Source organism: Nelumbo lutea, chromosome 3 (assembly GCF_056320005.1).
Source record: "Nelumbo lutea isolate HS-2025 chromosome 3, American lotus-T2T, whole genome shotgun sequence".
Taxonomy (NCBI): Eukaryota; Viridiplantae; Streptophyta; class Magnoliopsida; order Proteales; family Nelumbonaceae; genus Nelumbo; species Nelumbo lutea.
The window spans coordinates 32600447-32620298 of NC_142686.1; the positions used below are offsets into that span (position 1 = coordinate 32600447).

General features: G+C 37.6%; 3 protein-coding genes across 3 annotated transcripts; 1 reads left to right on the forward strand and 2 right to left on the reverse strand.

Annotated features, from left to right (window-relative positions):
• Positions 1–5711: 5711 nt before the first annotated feature.
• On the forward strand, positions 5712–13972 carry LOC148864076 (uncharacterized). Its single transcript, XM_088979251.1, has 7 exons — positions 5712–5858; positions 6805–7237; positions 7745–7864; positions 7988–8041; positions 9619–9782; positions 13119–13295; positions 13590–13972. The coding sequence occupies exons 2-7, from the start codon at positions 6839–6841 to the stop codon at positions 13795–13797; spliced, it is 1122 nt and encodes a 373-aa protein (XP_088835377.1). The 5' UTR covers positions 5712–5858; positions 6805–6838; the 3' UTR covers positions 13798–13972.
• Positions 13888–15415, reverse strand: LOC148864077 (aquaporin TIP3-1-like). The gene is made up of 2 exons (XM_088979252.1): positions 14920–15415; positions 13888–14813 (listed from the first exon to the last, which is right to left on the reverse strand). Exons 1-2 carry the CDS (start codon positions 15053–15055, stop codon positions 14170–14172), a joined length of 780 nt encoding a protein of 259 aa, XP_088835378.1. The 5' UTR covers positions 15056–15415; the 3' UTR covers positions 13888–14169.
• Positions 15416–17937: 2522 nt separating this feature from the next.
• LOC148864078 (aquaporin TIP3-1-like) lies at positions 17938–19360 on the reverse strand. Its single transcript, XM_088979253.1, has 2 exons — positions 18899–19360; positions 17938–18818 (listed from the first exon to the last, which is right to left on the reverse strand). The coding sequence occupies exons 1-2, from the start codon at positions 19032–19034 to the stop codon at positions 18187–18189; spliced, it is 768 nt and encodes a 255-aa protein (XP_088835379.1). The 5' UTR covers positions 19035–19360; the 3' UTR covers positions 17938–18186.
• Positions 19361–19852: the final 492 nt, after the last annotated feature.

Sequence of the window (19852 nt, forward strand, 5' to 3'; positions counted from 1 at the left end):
TTTGCTAAGAGTTGTTTTCAAAAACATTATATAATCTGAAGCCAAAACACTTTTAAACCCCCAAGTACAAAATCCTAAAATATGGCTTATCCCAACTATATGGGATCGGCTGCATGAAAACTGTTTTGCCATTCTGTTCTGTTGAATGCCATATATATTGTAAAATTATTATTGCTTAAATCTTTTTTCTTATTTTAAGATATTATTTATTAAGTTTATCAAAACAGGATTCACATAACTGATTCCATATAGTTGGGATAAGGCTTGGATGATGATGGTAATGATGACGATGATTAAGAGGGTCGATAAAAACTAGGCCAAGTTGCAATATAGTGCAAAAAAATTGTTTTGATAGATAAAAAAAAACTATTAAATTATAATACTGGGAATGATACAAATTGTTCTACCCGCACAGGTGGAAAGTCCAAAAAAGGTGGAGAGTCCCACCCATACAAAAACCTATTTCTAATTTTTCTTCCCTAGCTAAAGCATTTTTTTGAAGTGAATAACTGCACACATTCCTTCAATTCAAAGGGTGTTCTATAGCATGGCTGTGGCTCATTTCACTTGGGGGGTGTTCTTTTTTTTGGATTTTGAGAGGAGGGAAAGTTGGTCAATGGGATTTTGGTTTCCATTGACTAAGAATCCCATGTTCATTTTTTAGATTTATGTGGGGACCAGGACCAGGGAAAGTTTACTTTCCTGGGTATCACTTACCCGGGTAAGTGATATCCATTTCTTAGGTGGGTAAATAACTTTCCCACCTAGGGGGAAAGTTACTAACACTTGAATGGGACAAAAATACCCCTTTTAATAATAGATTTTATAGCTAAAATAGTCATTACCTTATTTACCTAGGAAATAAAAGAACATGGGTAAATGCACTTACCTGGGTAAATGTTTCCGAGGAAAAACTTACCCAGACAATTGCATCTACCTAAATAAGTAACTTACCTAAAAACGAATGGAGATTTGATTCTACAGCACACCATAGAGAATGGTGTTCTTTTACGTTTTGGACTGACCTATGATGTGTTTTGGAATTAAATATAGTGCAATATTTTCACCACACCAAAATATCGTGTTCCAAAACCCATCACACCTTGAAACACTCATCAAACAATGATTTATAATATTTTAATAATAATTTGTGCATTCCAAATCTCAAGGCTTTGGAACACACCACATAGTCACAATATAGAACACTGACCACAATGCCCAGTGGCCTGGAACGTACCACAATTTTTTTGGGCCCTAGTACCAAACACCCCCTCAATTAATTGAACCGGAAGATAAAGGCTGTAGAGAATCTCTCAACAGATAGACTATTTACATGGTCTAATACAAGAAACAGCATAATTAGCTATAGGAAATCCACAGCTTTCATCGCGGTTCTCTACTTCTCTTGATATTGACATTGTGTATCCGAGTAGAAAGGAAGGCAAGAAAGATAACTAGTGCAATCAGCAATGATGGCCTGGATGCTCCAGTCTTCACGGTTGCTTTAGTTATTTTTTTAGCAAAGAAAAGGAAGCAGTTTCATTCATCGATAAACTGAACATGATAGTTGAGTACAGAATTGTAGCTTATAGCCACTTTACATTTACAAGGTAAGGCTGCATTTGGATGCGATGTAAATCAAGAACCGATGTAATTATTATAAACGTTTGGTTTTATAGCCATTTTACATTTACATCGGTTCAGTTTTATAAACGTTTGGAAAGAGGGTGTAATTATTATCGACGTAAAATTTTACTCTGATTCAGTTTTGCATGCATTTGGATGAAGTAGAGTTTTACGTCGATAATCGATATAAAACCTCATTAGCTCTAAAGTTTTACATCAATAATTGATATAAAAACTATATTGATTTTATCGATGTAAAATTTTACACACTTCTACCCATTGCTATTTTCAAAAAGCAACAGTCACTTTCATGGTTCAATGTAACACGTCATCGCTATTTACATCAATGACTTTTACACCAATTCCAAACAAAGTTTAAATAAGCAAAAATGTGAACAACTTGATTATGCGTTAGTTGAACAAAAAATATAAATTGGAAATGCTTGATTAGATTGTTGATGTGAGACCAATGAAGTTGCTCCATGTCATAGGATTTTTCATACTAATCAAAAGGTTTATGAGTTTTTGAGAATCAGAGTGAATAATCAAATTGGTAAGGTTAGTTTTTGAAGTTGCTTCCTGGGCGCTTACTAAAGCTCTGGGTTCAACATTCATAGCTGTCTCTGCTGCCCAACATAGCTTTCCATTAACAATGGTTAAATTGGTGGATGAAGGCGAGTCTTGCAAAACCTTTAAGAGGGTTTCACATATAAAGTCCACCACCTTCAATGATTACCCGCTGAGAAGAGACATTAAAGCAAAACAGATGCCATGACAAAAAGCAAGAATTTCAGCCTCCAAACTCGAAAATTTTGATAATGGAATCAATCTTGAAAAAAAAGATGATTTCCCATAAAATCCCCACTCCAACAGACAAGCCTCCATTTGAGCTAAGGGCCCGTTTGCTTTGTAGGTATAGAGTTGGAATCAGAATGACCCATTCTGATTCCATCTGTTTGGTTGGGCAGAATTAGAATTCCATTTTTATTCTTGGTGGAATGGCATTCCCCCATTTGAGGGAATAGCCATTCCTTGCCCCTCACTTGGGAATGACATTCCATTCATCTGATTCGAAGGGTTCATTTGATTCATAGTTGAAATCGGAATCAGAGTGGTATATTCCCATAGTCTATTTGGTTTAGATAGGAATAAGAATGAGAATTAGAATCAACGGGAATGATATTTCATTCCCAAGTGAAGGGCAGGTTGGGGTGGATTCGAGCCGAACTGAGCCAAATATTTGGCTATTTGAGCTTGGCTTGCTAAAACTATGTTAGGCTCGAGCTCGAGCTCGGCTCGGTTCAAAGCTTGCAAGTTTGAGCTCGACTGCAAGCCAAGTTTTTTTCTAAAAAATAAGAAGTATACATATAAAAATATATATATTTTTTATTTTACATACAAAAAAATAAGAATTACAAAAATTATTTACCATTATACATAAAAATAAAAATATTATATATAAATTATTATTATATAATAAAAAAGTATTATTTATATATTTATATGTATGTATGTATATAATAAAAAATTATTTATTTATTATACTAGGTTTGCAAGCCTCACGAGCCGAGGTTCACTAGGCTCAAGCTTAGCTCGATTAGCAAACGAGCCTATATATCAGGCTTGAACTAGACTTGAAGCTTAGTTTAAATCGAGCCGAGCTGACCTCGAATAACTCATGAGAAGATCGGCTCGTGGCCACCCCTAAAATGAGGAAAATGCCATTCCAGAAGGAATGGAAACATGATTCCTATTCCACCCAACCAAATAGTTGGAACTAGAATAACCCATTTTAATTTTGATTCCAGACTCTTATTCCTACAAACCAAATGGGGCCTAACTTCCATTCCCATTACTGTCTGAACCAAACAAACCAAATGGGGCCTAATTTCCATTCCCATTCTAGACTCTTATTTCTGGTTCCAATTACAAACCGAAGAGACCCTAAGGTTGCGTTTGGAAATGATGCAAATAAGTGCAAATGCAAATATGTAGAGTTAAAACGGTCCATATAAATTGCAAAGTTGGGTTAGTTTTACACTAACAAATTACCAAACAGATTTTTAGCTGTAATAAATGCAAATACAAATTCCAATAAAGCATATGCCTTTTTTTTTTATCAAAACCTCACTTGAATGCAGATTTACTTCTTTTTTTATTGATGTACTTTTACATCTTATTATCAATGTAAATATGCACACTAAAATGTATTTTCTGTTATTTGTCAATGCATAAATGTAATGTTGCCAAACACAAGCAAAAGTGAACCAGAGTATGAATTTACCTTGGTTAGGGTTTTTCCGGTCTGACTGTCCAGTCCGGTCCAGTTTTAAAAGCCATGCTTTGAATACATCTTATTCTGTAGAGCAAATCTATGAGTAGGGGTCCACGGTTTTAACTGAAAATGGGTTTTAGGTAGTGTTCGACTATGCGGTAACCCACGATATAGTGGGTTTCAAATCAATGCCATATTTAATTCAGATGTTCGGTTGTGGTCTGACATAGAAAAATATCGGCAATAGGTCAATATCGTGGTTGTCACCATTAGACTTGTTCACGGGCCAGCCCGACGGCAGTGAGTTCTCTCTCTCTCCCTCTCTCTCTCTCTTTCTTGCTCAGACGCGAATTGATCATTGTTAAAGTCGCAGGTCGCAGCTCACAGTCATCGCGAACTCAGCTCCGGCGAACACAATCACTGACGGTGAGTCCTCGGGCTTCGGGCTTCTATCAGGGCCCGGCTCGAGCCCAAGTTGTAGGCCCGTTGGTCGGGCCGGGCTTGGGCTCGGGCCTAACAAATTTTCATTAATGAAGAGTAAAAGCCCTGCCTGGCCCATGAACAGGTCTAGTCACCATGCCACAGGGGATTATTATTATTATTTCACACGATATCTTTTTAAATTATGTCTTGTATGTAATTAGTAATATTCATCTTTTTAAATTTCACTTTTTTCATTTTACATATTTCTAGATTAATTTTTAGTAATTATTTATCATCTATATTAGTTATTTTATGTATGTGTTTTATATTTTTATATTACTTTTAATTTTTTATTCAATATTAACCTTTCAACTTATATTCTAATGTTTTATTAATTTGTATTAGTGGTGGTTAATAATTGATCAGATGCTAATTTAATTTATATGATTAATTTACATTTTGCTTAAAAGCCCAAAAAAATATTACTCTTGATTAATAGTGCAGATTATTTTACATTGTATATATGAGATACATAGAATCAAAACACAAAGTGTGGCCTAAACCATACCAAACTATACCACACGAATTAGGATCTGTTTCTCAAAAAACATACCTCACGTAGATCTCACAGTCCCATCCCATTGTGAACATCTCACCATGAGGATGGGAGATGTTCCCGATAGATAATAGGATGGGGTTGTGAGGTCCGTGTGAGGTGCGATCTTTGAGGAGTACATCCAAAAATTCACATCAGACCTTGCAAAACGCTTATGTGGATGTGATATGTTCGTGGTACATAATGGGATGGGGTTGTGAGGTGCTTTGTTTGAGGAGCACATCTAGATTCAGTCGGAGCAAAGTCCATTATAGCCTTGTATTAGGAATATTTTCCTATAAAATAAAACATAAAAGTACGGATATATTCTTGATGCAAGGATGGGAGATGTTCGAACCGACTTTGCTCTGCCTGAATCCGATATCTATTCCGCTATGACATTTTGATGTGGTAGAGAACACACTGTCCAATTTCTCAACCAAACTATAGAATCAACGTTTATTTCTTACATTAGAGTCAACATTTGTCCCAAGTCACAGCGGCTGCGATGAGCTGTGACTTGGGATTAGACTTGTACCTGCACAAATGTTAATCGGATGTACCCAATGCACGGCTGCCCTGAGCTGTGAGGAGGAAATCCGGTTTCGCATAAATTACATCTGAAAATAATCGAATCGTGAAATATCAAAACGCCCCCTGGCCCTGCTCCAATTAACTGAAGGAACAGGAACTATGAATGGTCTATGATACCGGAAAAGCTTACAGCCAATCAACTGGAGGTGATCAATCAGTTACTATTCATCAAAATTTACGGGGTACTTTTGATTGGTCAAAGCTCTTCCATTACCTGTATTTCCGATGTCACTGCCCTCCTCATTTCTCTTGAGTTTCTTTTCCTTGTATCATATGATTCAAGTTTGAGGCTTAGCTTCAAGTTCGAACGACTTTCACTTCACAGTCCATCTCATCCAAAAAAAGGTAATTTTTACGGTTCTCTCTTTGTTGATTAGGAAGTAAAGCCTTGTCTTTTCTTGGTTGTAGCTGGAGTGATGCAGTCGTTTCATCATGTTATTCTTTTTTTTCCACGAATTTCTTCCCAAGTTTGCTAAATTTCAGCTTTAAAATTTTCATGTTCTTAGTTTTCTCTTCTGAAATTTTCTCTACTGAATAGATATATTCTTTCTGTTTGTTTTTCTTTTCTAATTGCAATTTTCATGTGCTGTCTGCAAATTACTGCTTCACTAACTTTGAGTTGTAAATTTCCGTGAGTTTTCTAGCGTCTTCGCCTTCAAAGTTTTCTTATATTTTCTTCAAAATCCTCGTCTCTAGGTTTCCTGGTTTCTGGGAATTACATTCATCTCTTTGCTAAAAAGCCCATTTCTTATCTCTGGGTTTTCTGGTAGTCCTGAAAATTTCAGATTTTGTTGTTTGGTGGATCTCCTGAGATTTTCTTTTCTTGCTCATTACGGTTTCAGCATTTAAGGTCATGGGTTTTCTGAAAATCTTATATAAATTGTAATAAGTTCTTCTCCCGTCTTCTTACGCCCCCACCCCCTACCCCCGAAAAAAGAAGAAGAAAAAAGAGAGAGTTCTGGAGTAAAATTTCATGTTGTTGACGAAATTTCAATTTATTTTTAAATGTGTTGGGTTTCGACTGTGGGTTTCTTTTATTTTTCCTTGGCTATCAATAATATTCATCGTCAACCAGAGATTATTCCAGTCTCCTGATTGAGCTTCTTTTTTCCCGTTTTTTCTTATTATTCTCCCCTTTCCGTGTCTGGTATTTGCTGATTTTATTCCCTGTTTTCTGGTTGTTTTAATTCAGTGTGCTAAATAGTAAACACTTCTAAAATGTTTATGCTCTAATTATGTAATTAGATGATTTATTTTTTGAAACGGTGGACTTACATCATAATTGTTATAGGAAAGAAGCCGTTGACAGTTCCTGTTGTGTCCTCATGGTGGTGGGGTTTTCCCCATCTTATCTGAGTTTACATCAACAATCCAGATTACCCAAATGCATTTCTGATCATTTCATCCAAAAAAGAAACAGAAGAGACATAAAAAGGTTGTGCGTTCAGAGGACTCAGATATTGCCTCCTGATCACAGAGATGCAGCCAGTTTGCGAGTTTTTGTACTCTCTGACTTGCACACAGATTACTCAGAAAACATGGCTTGGGTGAAATGCTTATCGACCGTAAGATATAAGAAAGATGTTCTCATTGTTGCGGGTGATGTAGCAGAGACATACAAGAATTTTGTTTTGACAATGTCTCTATTGAAGGATCGATTCCACCATGTGTTCTTTGTACCTGGAAACCATGATCTTTGGTGCCGAAGGGAGGGAAACAAGTTTGTAAGGAACTTATGGTCTGCTAACTTTCTCCATGGCTAATTTTCCTTTCTATTTTATCGAATAACATATCAGCTTAATGATAATATCTTATGGTGTTCACAAAGAAGAGAATGCTCTTTATATAGGTCATTTGAATGCAATATTTTGTAAATATGCCATTTTTTTCATTAATAATAGTTACAAATCTTGGCATTCTCTTGTATATTTATCATTTACCCAGATTTTAGAGCTTATGTTGACCATAAGAAGTTCGAATTCTTTAAATGTATGTATCTGATTTGCTTTATATCAGATGGTACCTAACGGTTCCAGTTCTGGACTTCCAGTGCCAGTGGTATGCATTGATGTCAAAATGTTTTGTTCCTTAGTAGTTTTCTAACAATATGTGGTTTGCAACAAGGTACCTGCCAAAGCTCATACTTTCAGTTTTCTCTGCAAGTGATGCTTATATGACTACTTAAAGAGAAATGCCATTCTGAAGATTGAATTTGATTTTATACTTGTCAGCTTGGTTCACTTGAAAAGTTGAATGCATTGCTTGATGCATGTAGAGGCCTTGGAGTAGAAACCAGTCCGAGGATTGTGGATGACATTGGGATCATTCCTTTGTTCTCTTGGTATCATGAGGTGACAGATGATGACAATAAATTGTAAAATTTTTATGTCTCATTTTGTGGAATACAAGTAGTTTGGTCAAAGTGAGGCATAATTTTGATGTCCATCTACTGAGTGGAGCCATTGATTTTGTAGAGTTTTGATAGAGAGAAGGACATTGAAGGCATCCGTGTTCCTCTTCTGGAGATGGTGATTCACTTTCCTTTCTCCTATTAAGAGAATTTTAAAGTCTTTGGTCAGCATGACTGCTGATGGTAATGAATATTCTACCATTTGGTGATGTTTGAACTTTGATGTAGGCAAGGTTGTAAATGATCTCTTTCTGTTTCCATTATCTATTGAGAGAATTGCAATGAAAAGTATTCTTATACTCTTTCTTGCTTTTTTGACTGTTTAATAAAGTCTTTCTGTTACTTGTAAAAATGTTGTAATGCAAAGTATCAAAGTATCTACAAACTCCAGTCCCTGGTGAACATACAATATGCTATATAATGTTAATTACTGAGAGCTTGCTACTGGTAAATCCAATAGTTTTAAAGCTGCAGTTGTCAACTCCTATCTGATGATACTGAGCAGTGAGCACTTACTGTTGTCAAAGATGTTGGTATTGGCTTCATTTGGTTTTGACTTGTGCTTCATGTAGGGCATTATAATTGATGATGTATAGGAATTTCGTATATGTCGTAAAGTCTCTGATTGAGAACTTGTTTTTGTTAAGGTGGTTCTCAACTACTTTTTTCTTGAATTCTCATTTCTTTTGTTAATTACTTCGCTATAATAGGCGTTTTTTGTTCCTCATAAACACTCCAGTAAATTGTGGTAGAAATGCAAGACATCTTCACTACATTGTATCATTTTTTTATTCCATTCCTCCAATTTATCTGAATACTTTTGATTTATCTTTTGATAGAGCGAGATGTTGAAAGATGCTTCATTCCAACTTATCAAAAAAAAAAAAAAAAAAAAGATGCCTCATTCCACCAGCCATGAATAGTTAGGAAAAGTTTATCTGGGGTTGGGTTAGAGTGGAAATGGGACCAGAAGAAATCCAGTAAAGTTTTTAGTGAAGCTTCTGAAGTTGTTTGGGTGTGTCTAATAATGATCATACCCCAAAAAGAAGGATTTATATATTAGTAATTTAAAAGTATGAGAAAGGACCATTATGTCCCTCTCTTACAAATAATAGACAAATGCTGTCAATAGTGATATAGTATATACAAGCTATATTGCAGCAATACTACCAAGCACAAATATAGATCAATACAACAGAAATTAAGGATCAACCTACAGACTCTCTACATCATGTACCTCTCTTAAAAATAATGGACAAATGTTATACATAATGATGCAGTGTATACAAGCTACAGTACAACAATGTTCCCAAGCACAAATATAGATCAGTAGAACAGAAAATAAGGCCCACAGACTCTACAAATGGGTCTTGAATGCCTGATGAAACTTGATATAAGAAGTCAGTTAACCATTTTAACAGAATGGAATGGTCGAACAGGATTAATGTAGCTGACCCCGTTTAGTTGGGATAAGGCTTGGATGATGATGATGATGATGTGTTATTCAAAACCATTTTCTTATTTAGTTATTAGGAATTGTTGGTTATCTATATCTGTTTTGAAATATTTATCTCTATTACCCAGAGAAACTGGTGGATTATATTTTAGAATTAGAAGCTTTGGTTTTAGGGAACCTAGATATCAGATTTTGTGGCCTTTTCTAATGCCAAAATCTTTATCTGATGGTGTGTGCAGGCATGTAAAGACTTTCGTGCATGCAAGTGGCCTGGGAGACTTTCGAGCAAAGATCTTTCCCTTGCATTATACTTTGATGCTATGAATGATAAGAATAGTGAACCAATCAAAGAAATACAGAGGACTTGTAGTCAAACAATTACATTTTCTCACTTTCTTCCAAGGTTAGTTTTTTAGTTGTTGGATATTATAATTTATATGTTCAAACTTCATAAAGCTCATAGATATCTTATTGAAGCTTCTATGGAGGTTGGTAACCCTAGTATTAAATCAATCTTTCATACTTGACATGCATACATATAGGCAGTGGGTGTTATATTCAGGTCATTTAGTAAAGACGGATGAATTACATAGGAATTTTCTATGTGGAAATTTGATTTTCGGCCCAACATGGCCCTACATGTTCCTCTAGCCATGCTCCATTGATGGGAGAAATTTGACCCCCAAACAACCATGTTATATTTCTAGTATAATATAATTTGTTGAAAAACACTAACAAAAGGTAGGACATAGGGCTGATGTGGACTGGAGGATTGAACAGGTAGTCAATCCAGAGAATTCCTCCTACTTGGTGGATGGCCAGTCAAAACACAAAGATCAAGTTGTTTCTTACGTGGAAAGGGGTTTAGGGTGTGGGTCTTGCTTCTTCCAGAATTTGAGGAATTACAAATGAAGTTTTTTTTTTATTGAAATTTTTAGTCTGTTTTAGTTCTTGACCTTGAGAGATGAAAATAATCTACTTTTTTATTTTTCATGTCTTGAGTGATCATCACCGACTTCAGATATATTCTTTTATTTGATTAATAAAATGTTATTTTTTATTTATTGCCAAAAAACATATAATATGTTGTTTGTGTTATTAGAGAATCTATGCATGAATCAAGGAGGTTCATCTTGCAGCTATTTGTCACGCACCTCCTTTTGTTTCCAAGAACAGCGGTTGCTGTTTCCCCGAGCTATGGTGATCTGACCGCTCATAGGGGATTTCTTCCTGAATGTAGAAGAGAAGGTTGTTTGATTTCCAAAGACACCATTCTTTATTCATTCAGGTCTATTTAAAGGCCGTAGGCCGTTACAAATGATTACATATCATAACTGAATGATCGAGCTGGATGAAAATAGAAGTTTACTCTAATGCAGATTGAGCTAGATGTATTGATAACAGGTGGCCCACATTAGGTAATTGGGCCTTTGTTGGTGGTATTTTGGTGTCTTGGAATAGTAAAAAAACAAAAATTTACTCGTTTCATGAGAAGATGAACACAGCTATTGATGGGCTATTGGCCTATTGGAAGAGGAACCTTGGCAAAGGAGTTTTATACAGAACATCTGGTTATATGAAAATAGAAGCTTCTCTAATGCAGATTAAGCTAGATGTATTGATAACAGGTGGTCTACATTAGGTAATTGGGCCTTTGTTGGTGGTAGAGTAAAAAAACAAAAATTTACTCGTTTCATGAGAAGATGAACACAGCTATTGATGGGCTATTGGCCTATTGGAAGAGGAACCTTGGCAAAGGAGTTTTATACAGAACATCTGGTTATATGAAAATAGAAGCTTCTCTAATGCAGATTAAGCTAGATGTATCGATAACAGGTGGTCTACGTTAGGTTATTAGGCCTTAATTGGTGGTACTAGCCGCCCCCCCTGAATTTGCTAGGCTATCAGAAACAGTGTTTAGTTCCCTGGGAATCCAAACCAGCTTCACATTCATTGAGTCCAAGATATCTCTGGCTTCAGCTAGCAAGTGTGCCAGCCTCCAAGGCCCTCCTTCCTTCTCCTTTAACCAAGCTTTAGTATTTGCTTAATAACCTTCAATGGTTAAAGAGGATAAGCCTAGCCTTTTGGCAACACAAATTCCTGTAAGTTCAGCCAAGACCTCTGCCTTTGTAGCATCTGCCCTCCCAATCGGACCACTAAAACCCCAGTAGGTATTCCCCCCTTCCCCTTGGATTACACCCCAATTTCTGCTTGACCTGTAGATCCTTGGGCACTACCATCAAAGTTTAGTGTCATCACTCCCTCTCTAGAATAATGTCTAATGATCATTCATTCTTTGGGGAAGAGTGTGGGATCTCTAAAATGTTTCTTTGAAGGTCATTTAAGGAAAAGCTTTTGAACACTCCAGAATTAACCACCCTAAGATTACATAAGAAAATAATGTAGGAAATTATGTCTTCGGCATTTCTAGCTTTGTTTTCAAATATTCTGTTGTTTCTTTTTCCCATATGCCCCAGAACACTGCATGAATCACCGTATTCCAGTACAATCTTCATCTTTTTCCTAATCCTCTGCCTTGCCATTGCCACAGGAGGTCCTCCACCTTCTCCGGGAACACCCAACTGTATCCAACTAGGTTTAGGAAATAATACCACACCTTCCTCGTGACAGGACAGTGGAGAATGTGTTCAACTGTCTCTCCATTACTGAGGCAAAGAGGACAGACATGGGGGGAGATACATAATCTGCCTTTGAACTTTTTCTGAATCAAATCATAAATGTTTATTCTATTTAGGCAAGCCTCCCAAAAAGAAATACTCAGTTTCAATGCTCAAGAAGAATATTGGTCTATGGTCATGGTGTCTGAAACTTTATGGTTGAGATCAGCAAGCTTCCCAAAAAGAAATACTCAGTTTCAATGCTAAAGCAGAATATTGGTCTATGGGTCATGGTGTCTGAAACTTTATGGTTGAGATCATTACTCGGAGAGTTGGGAGTTGATTTTGAAGAGCGACTGATGCTATGGTGTGATAACTAAACTGAGATTGATTGGCATTTTATTCGGAAAAGTGCTGCATCTGGTTAAATCTGCTTACTTTTTTCTTTTAACCTGCGGTTGGCCAATATCTTGAACTAGTATTATCAAATCTAAGATAGAAGCAAATTTATGCCAATAGGGAATGATCAATATCTATTCCTAATTTAGAGAGTCTTAATATGCGATTTGTTTATTTACATGGGGCTAAACGTTTTTTCCCCTCTTTATTCATTTATATTGGTCATTGTACATGTCCTATTTTATTGATATAAATACAAGTGAATCCCCAACAATTTTTTTGCTCGCACGTTCTTCTTCTTTCTTCTCTTTCACCCTATTCTCTTCTCTCTTCCTCCTTCCTTTACATCAATCCTATTGATTCAGATTTGTTTTTTTACTCTTTTTTGTCATTCGACAAGTTTTTGGTTTATGTTCTTGCTTGGTGCCTGGTTGTTATATGTAAAGAAATTAAAAACTTCCTTCTTCTTCTTCCTTTGCATCAATCCTATTGATTCAGATTTGTTTTTTACTCTTTTTTTTTGTTAGTCGACAAAGTTTTTAGTCTATGTTCTTGGTGCCTGGTTGCCATATGTTAAGAAATTTAAAACTTTTGCCATGTTGAAGATGATTAGGAAGCGACCAGGAGATATTAACGACATCATCTATTCACGCCAATGTTTCACGTTTCCACCATTTCATTTGCGCTGGCATGTAAACTGACTTGTCTATTTGTTGGCACAGGCAAGAGCTATGTCCAGAGAAGAGAATGCTATTCTACCCCAACCTTCCCAAGATCATAGGATCTGATTGTTTGGAAGCTCGCATAAGGTCTATACATGGGAGAAACGGGAGCCCTTCTGCTTGCCATTTGTTTGGTCATACCCATTTCTGCTGGGATGCTGTGGTTGATGGCATCAGGTATTTGCACCCTCCTCAATGTTGCTTCTGCTTTCTATTCGGTAATGGCAGTATGGCACAAAGCATCACGCATCAAATGATAGGATACCTATTGCTTGTATTATGTCGTTGCTAGACTGCACTTGTAGAAAATTCATCAGCTCCTCTCCTCACAGTATGGTGTTTGCAGGCACTCCTCTCAACAGGACTAACAACTTGCGTTAATTGTTGTTTCTCTATTGACCCACTGTAGCGTGTGTTAAGCTAGCTTATTTCTGCTTTAGCTTCCTAATTTCATTCAGGTCTCTCCTGCAGATACATACAAGCACCCTTAGCTTATCCAAGGGAAAGGAAGAGGAGAATGAATGGCGGTGAAGGTTGGCTGCCATTTTGCATCTATAGTGACAGAAGCCTGGTTGATAGACTCTCACCTTGTTTTTGGTCTGATTACTATTCCACCAACAGAAGAGATCCCGAAAATACAGAGCTTGCGCCTTGGGTTGCCAGGTTTTATACGCGATAGGGGGAACCCGTGTCCTTTGTTTTTTTTTTCTTTTTGTTATTATCTTTTATTTTCATTAATTAATTCATACTTATAATTCTCTTTAGCAAATTGGAATAAGTCCGAAATTGGTTTATTTGATTCATAGATGCTAAAATCTTCTAATAAAAGATATTACCTCAATGTTTCCTAGTAATTTTTCATGGAATTCTCTCTTTCTCTCTCTCTCTATACCTGAGACCAAGTAGACACACAGAACACCCGACCATAAAAGAAGACAAGGAGGCTGGCATTTATTACAGTTTACAATTCACCAGTCTCAGAGACGTAAATACATACTCTAGAAGACAAACAGAGGGAACTGAAAAGTGAACAGAATGCATCATTCATTCACTAGTAATCTTCCGAGGCCAAGGGCTGGTGAGCATGTGGATGTGGGTTGGCTTGTGGGATCATTACGAACTCATACACGAGACCTGCTAATGCTGCACCGACGAGGGGTCCTATCCAATAGATCCAGTGGTTTTTCCAATGCCACCCAACAAGCGCAGGGCCGAAGGCGCGGGCTGGATTCATGGACGCACCATCAAAGGGTCCTCCAGCAAGTATGTTAGCACCCACGATGAGACCAATGGCCAGCGGCGCGATGGTGCCCAGAGGACCTCTCTTGGGATCTAAGGCAGTTGCATAAACAGTGTAAACCAACCCAAAAGTCATCACAACCTCAAGAACAAGCGCATGCAATTGGCCAATGCCAGGTCCCACCGCAAACCCGACTGGTCTCATGTCATCCGTTGTGAACCTTAGCAAGAGAGCTGCCACAATCGCTCCTAGAAGCTGAGCCACCCAGAAGAGCAAGGCGCGCAGGAGCGTGATCCGTCCGCCCACGAGCGCACCCAAAGTGACAGCCGGGTTGACATGACCTCCGGATATGTTACTCGCAATCGACACGGCCACGAAGAGGGCGAACGCATGCGCCAGCGCCACTGCCACCAGCCCAGACCCAGAGCTTACTTCGGGGATTCCGTATAACTTACCTGCACAAGAAGAACTCATCCATCCATCCATGTATCACGTACATTCACGGACATGCACAGTTTGCAAAATATAAGTAACAAACGCATCAAATTCAAACATGCATACCTAGAGCGAGGACAGAGCCTTCTCCAGCAAAGACGAACATTGTGGTGGAGACGAACTCGGCCAAGGCGGCTCGCAAGGAATCAGGGTGTGTGGCCTCTTCAGACCCTCCAACAGCAAATTTACGTTGTCCCGGCATCACTGCAACCCTAGAACTACTGCCGGGTATCAACCGTTTTGACAGCAGTTGTTCTTCTAATTCTTTTTTTTTTTCTTCTTCTTAGAGACAGTACTGCAACATGGGAAGGTAGGAGAGGAAGGTGGGGGGTGTCTTGTAGAGTAGGGGAGACGGGAAGGAGGAGAAGAAGAGCAGAGATGTGGAATGCGAAAAAGGATTGTTTTTGGAGTTTTTATTGACGCGTAAGAGATTGGTACGTAACAAAAGTGACACGTAGGGCAATGTGTTAGCTGCTCATGTAGTCCAAGTTTCCAACTATTATTATTTCGTTTGAATTCGTTCTTATCTAATCTTCTTGCATGCCCACGAAATGATAATTACAGGGGTTCACCTCATCGTGAATGAAATAGGCATATTTGGTTGCAGGCCACCTGTCATTCGGATCCAATTTATTCTGTGTTTTTTGCTTTATATTTGAATTTGTGAGAAGAAAATTTAAGTGATCGTAGAATCAGGATTTTTTGTCGTTGGGTGCAATTAAAATTAAAATAATACAAATTAAAAAAAGAAGAAGAGAAAGTATCAATTTATAAATATTTATTATTAATCATTGTTTTTCTTTTCTTTTCTTTTCTCTTTCATTCATTTTTTTATTTGAACGGGTTCAATTTTTAAACTAATATCAATTATGAATAACCTCTTATACTGTATTTGGTGACTACTGTTCTACATTTGACGCGGAACAACATAAACACTAAAATGGCTCTACACGATAATGACCATAATGAGGATATATGCTTATCAGGAGGATGGTGATCCCAAAGCAAGCCCATTTCCATCCTTGATGAATGCTTCGTTTGGTTTGCGAGAATTTGCGAGAATAGGGGTCTAGAGAATCAGAATGGGCTATTTTGAACCAAATATATTATATTATGGGAATGGAGGATTGATTTTCATTCCAACTACGAATTAAAAAGACCCTTAGATCTACTTCGCTCTACACCAGCACCGCCATGTCCAAGTGATTATCACTTATGCAATTCCTTTAGTTTCTTCTCTACCTCCATTGCGTTGTGCCTCTTCTGTTTCTCCACTACTATGTCCATCACCCTTAGATCTCCGTTGATATCAAGACATCTACCATCCGCTTGTTAACCATGAAGTATTTATTCTCCACGTTCTTTTTGTATTTCTTAACAACCTTCTCCCTAAAGCTGTATTTGTATTTGGTTTGAGGAAAAGAAAAAGGTACAAACCTTATACAAATTTTCCTGCCTTTCATTTCCTTTCCCTATCAATTTCGCCCTTTAGCTTCTTCCTTAGGCTGCTAACAATTAACAACGGATATTCAATTCACATTCGATTGGAGCTGCCTATGAGATTCCGGTGGAGTGCTTCTACTTCTTTGAGCCGTGGGAGTCAACTTAGATAAGTTTTTGGACAAGTTATTCGAAGATGTGGAAAGGGGAGTGCCATCAATTTTTTATGAAGAAAATAGGAAAATTTCACATCAATCAAATCAATGTAAACTTTTGTAAAATTGATATTTACATCTCTATCAAGCGTCTACAACATCGAATTGAAGTGAAATATAACATCGATCTGTAAAATTGATATTTACAGCTCAAGTGCTCGGCTTGAGAAAAAATGTTTTATAAAAATAAAATTTATATATAAAAATATTTTTTATTTGATATTGAAAAAAATAAAAATTATAATAATTTTATTATATATATATTCAAACTTGGATCAACAACCATTCTCTTTTGTTCAGCCCATCCAACAAATTTCTAGGTTTGGGCCAGGGCTGGGCTATTTTTGTTCTAAACCTGATCTATGAGTCATTATTTGAAAATGATTTTTATTAGAATCAGACAACATTCAAACCAAGTTTTTTTCCTCACCCACATTCTTCCCTCTTCTTTCTTCTCTTTCTCTATATTTTCTTATTATGTTCTTGATGCATGGTTGCTATAAGTAAAGGAATTAAGAAATTTTGGTATGTTGACGCCAATAAGCCTGAGAAGATGATTAGGAAGCGACTAGCTAGGAGATATTAACTATATCATCTATTCTTGCCAAATGTTTCACGTTCCCTCCATTGGCGCTGGCATTGTATTCTTAATTCTTCCAAGCCCTACTAGCTTGTCTTTTTGTTGGCACAAGCAAAAGCTATGTTCAGAGAAGAGAATGCTATTATTCTATACCCCAATTATATTCCCTGAGACCCAATCCCGACAAGGGGTTCCTCGTGGGAATACAAATGTCTGAAAATTTTAAATTAACAAAATATTTTAAAAATAAATTATTTAAAATAAAAGAAAATTTTAAAATATAAATATAATCAAGATCGGGTATTTAGCATGTCGGATTGGAGAGGTTGGGTACGTAGCGAACATGGGGAAATTTGCCTAAAGCACCACACGCATGCACATTAATTGTGCGATACTGCGATACCAAATGCCTTTTGACAAAGAAATAAGAAAGAAAAAACAGAAGAAAGATTTTAGTAAAAAAATAAATTTAAAACTATTTTCCAAAATGCATATATATGTATAAATGTGATCTACTATGTATAATCAAACTCATGGGTTTAATCTTCAATGACTGAAATGTACTTGTAAAAAATTCTTCAGTTCCTCTCCCAACACCAACATTTAGGTGTTTGCAGGCCAGGCCAGAACAGGGGTAACAATATGTCTAAAAAAAAGTTCTCTACCCTCGGCTTATCCAAGAGAGAGGAAAGTGGAGAATGAATGGCGGTGAAGCTAAGCTTGGCTGCCATTTTGCATGTGATAGCTAGAGGCTAGACTTTCACCTTGTTTTTGTTCTGATTACTATTCCACCAACAGAAGACATCCCGAAAATACAGAGCTTGCATTCTTTTAAAAAGTGGAACGATATTCATGAAACTGGTTTATTTGATTAATAGATGCTAATTAAAATCTTCTAATAAATTAAAAGATATTAATTCTTCACTCTTCTAACATGCATGAAACTCTCTCTCTCTCTCTCTTAGAAACAGTAAAATAAGACAACTGGACGGTGGCATTTTATTACAATTAAATTACTAGTCACCAATCCCAGAGACCCAAAACTTACTCCAGAAGACAAACAGAGTTAACTGAAAAGTGAACAGCATGCATCATTCACTAGTAATCTTCCGACGGCAAAGGCTGGTGAGGGTTGGGTGGTGGGATCATGACGAACTCATACACGAGACCTGCTAATGCTGCACCGACGAGGGGTCCTATCCAATAGATCCAGTGGTTTTTCCAGCGCCACCCAACAAGCGCAGGGCCAAAGGCGCGGGCTGGATTCATGGATGCACCATCAAAGGGTCCGCCGGCAAGTATGTTTGCACCCACAATGAGCCCAATGGCCAGCGGCGCGATGGTGCCCAGACTACCTCTCTTGGGATCAATGGCCGTTGCATATACAGTGTAAACCAGCCCAAAAGTCATCACAATCTCAAGAACAAGCGCATGCCATTCCCCAATACCGTGTCCCACCGCAAACCCGACCGGTCTCATGTCATCCGTCGTGAACCTTAGCAACAGAGCTGCCACAATCGCCCCTAGAAGCTGAGCCACCCAGAAGAGCAAGGCGCGCAGCAGCGTGATCCGTCCGCCCACAAGCGCACCCAAAGTGACAGCCGGGTTGACATGACCTCCCGATATGTTGCTCGCAATCGACACGGCCACGAAGAGGGCGAACGCATGCGCCACCGCCACTGCCACCAGCCCAGACGCAGAGCTTACTCCAGGGCTTCCGTATAACTTACCTGCACAAGAAGAACTCATCCATCCATACATCACACACATCGATCCACAGTTTGCAAATACGTACTAAACAAATACATACCTAGAGCGAGGACAGAGCCTTCTCCTGCAAAGACGAACATTGTGGTGGAGACGAACTCAGCCAAGGTGGCTCGCAGGGATTCTGGGTGAGTAGCCTCTTCAGACCCTCCAACAGCAAATCTACGTTGTCCTGGCATCACTACTTCTGCCTGGTATCAGATCAACCGTTTTTGACTCTACTAATTTCTGTTCTGCTTAGAGATACTACTGCTGCAGCATGGAAAGGTTGGAGGAGAGAAGTAATGGAGAGGAAGGTGGGTGTCTTGTATTAATGAAGAGTGGGGGCCGGAGACGGGGAGAGGTTGGTGAAGAAGAGCAGAAGAGATGTGGAATGCGAAAATGGGTTGTTTTTGGAGTTTTTATTGACGCGTAGGGGATTGGAACGTAACAGAGGTGACACGTAGGGAAATGTGTTGGCTGCTCAAGTGGTACAAGTTCCCAACTATTATTACTTCGTTTGAATTCGTTCTTATCTAATTTTAATTCTTGCATACTCGTACCTCATAAATAGAGAATGAAAATTAGAAGGGTTCACTGGCCTCATCGTGGAATACCCATATTTGCCACCTGTCATTCCGATGTAAATTCTGATGTAATTTTGCTTCATATTTGAATTTGTAATTTGTCTTATTTGTTTGTGATGTAGAGTCGGGAATTTTTGTCGTAGCCTGTAATCAAAATTAAAAAGAAAAGAAAAAGTATCAATATATAAATGCTTATTAATTATTAATAATTTTTTTTTTTTTTAACTTTTCTTAGGCCTCATCTGTTTTTTGGTATTTTGATAATATGTTTACTCGGGCAAATAAACCCCTGCGAGATATGATATACGAACAGGGCCTTGATTTTTTTTTTTCTTATTTTCCTTTTTCTTTTCTTTCATTCAATTTTTTTTTTTATTTGGGTGGGGCCATTTTTGAGAACATTTAAACCTAACATAAATTATGAATCACCC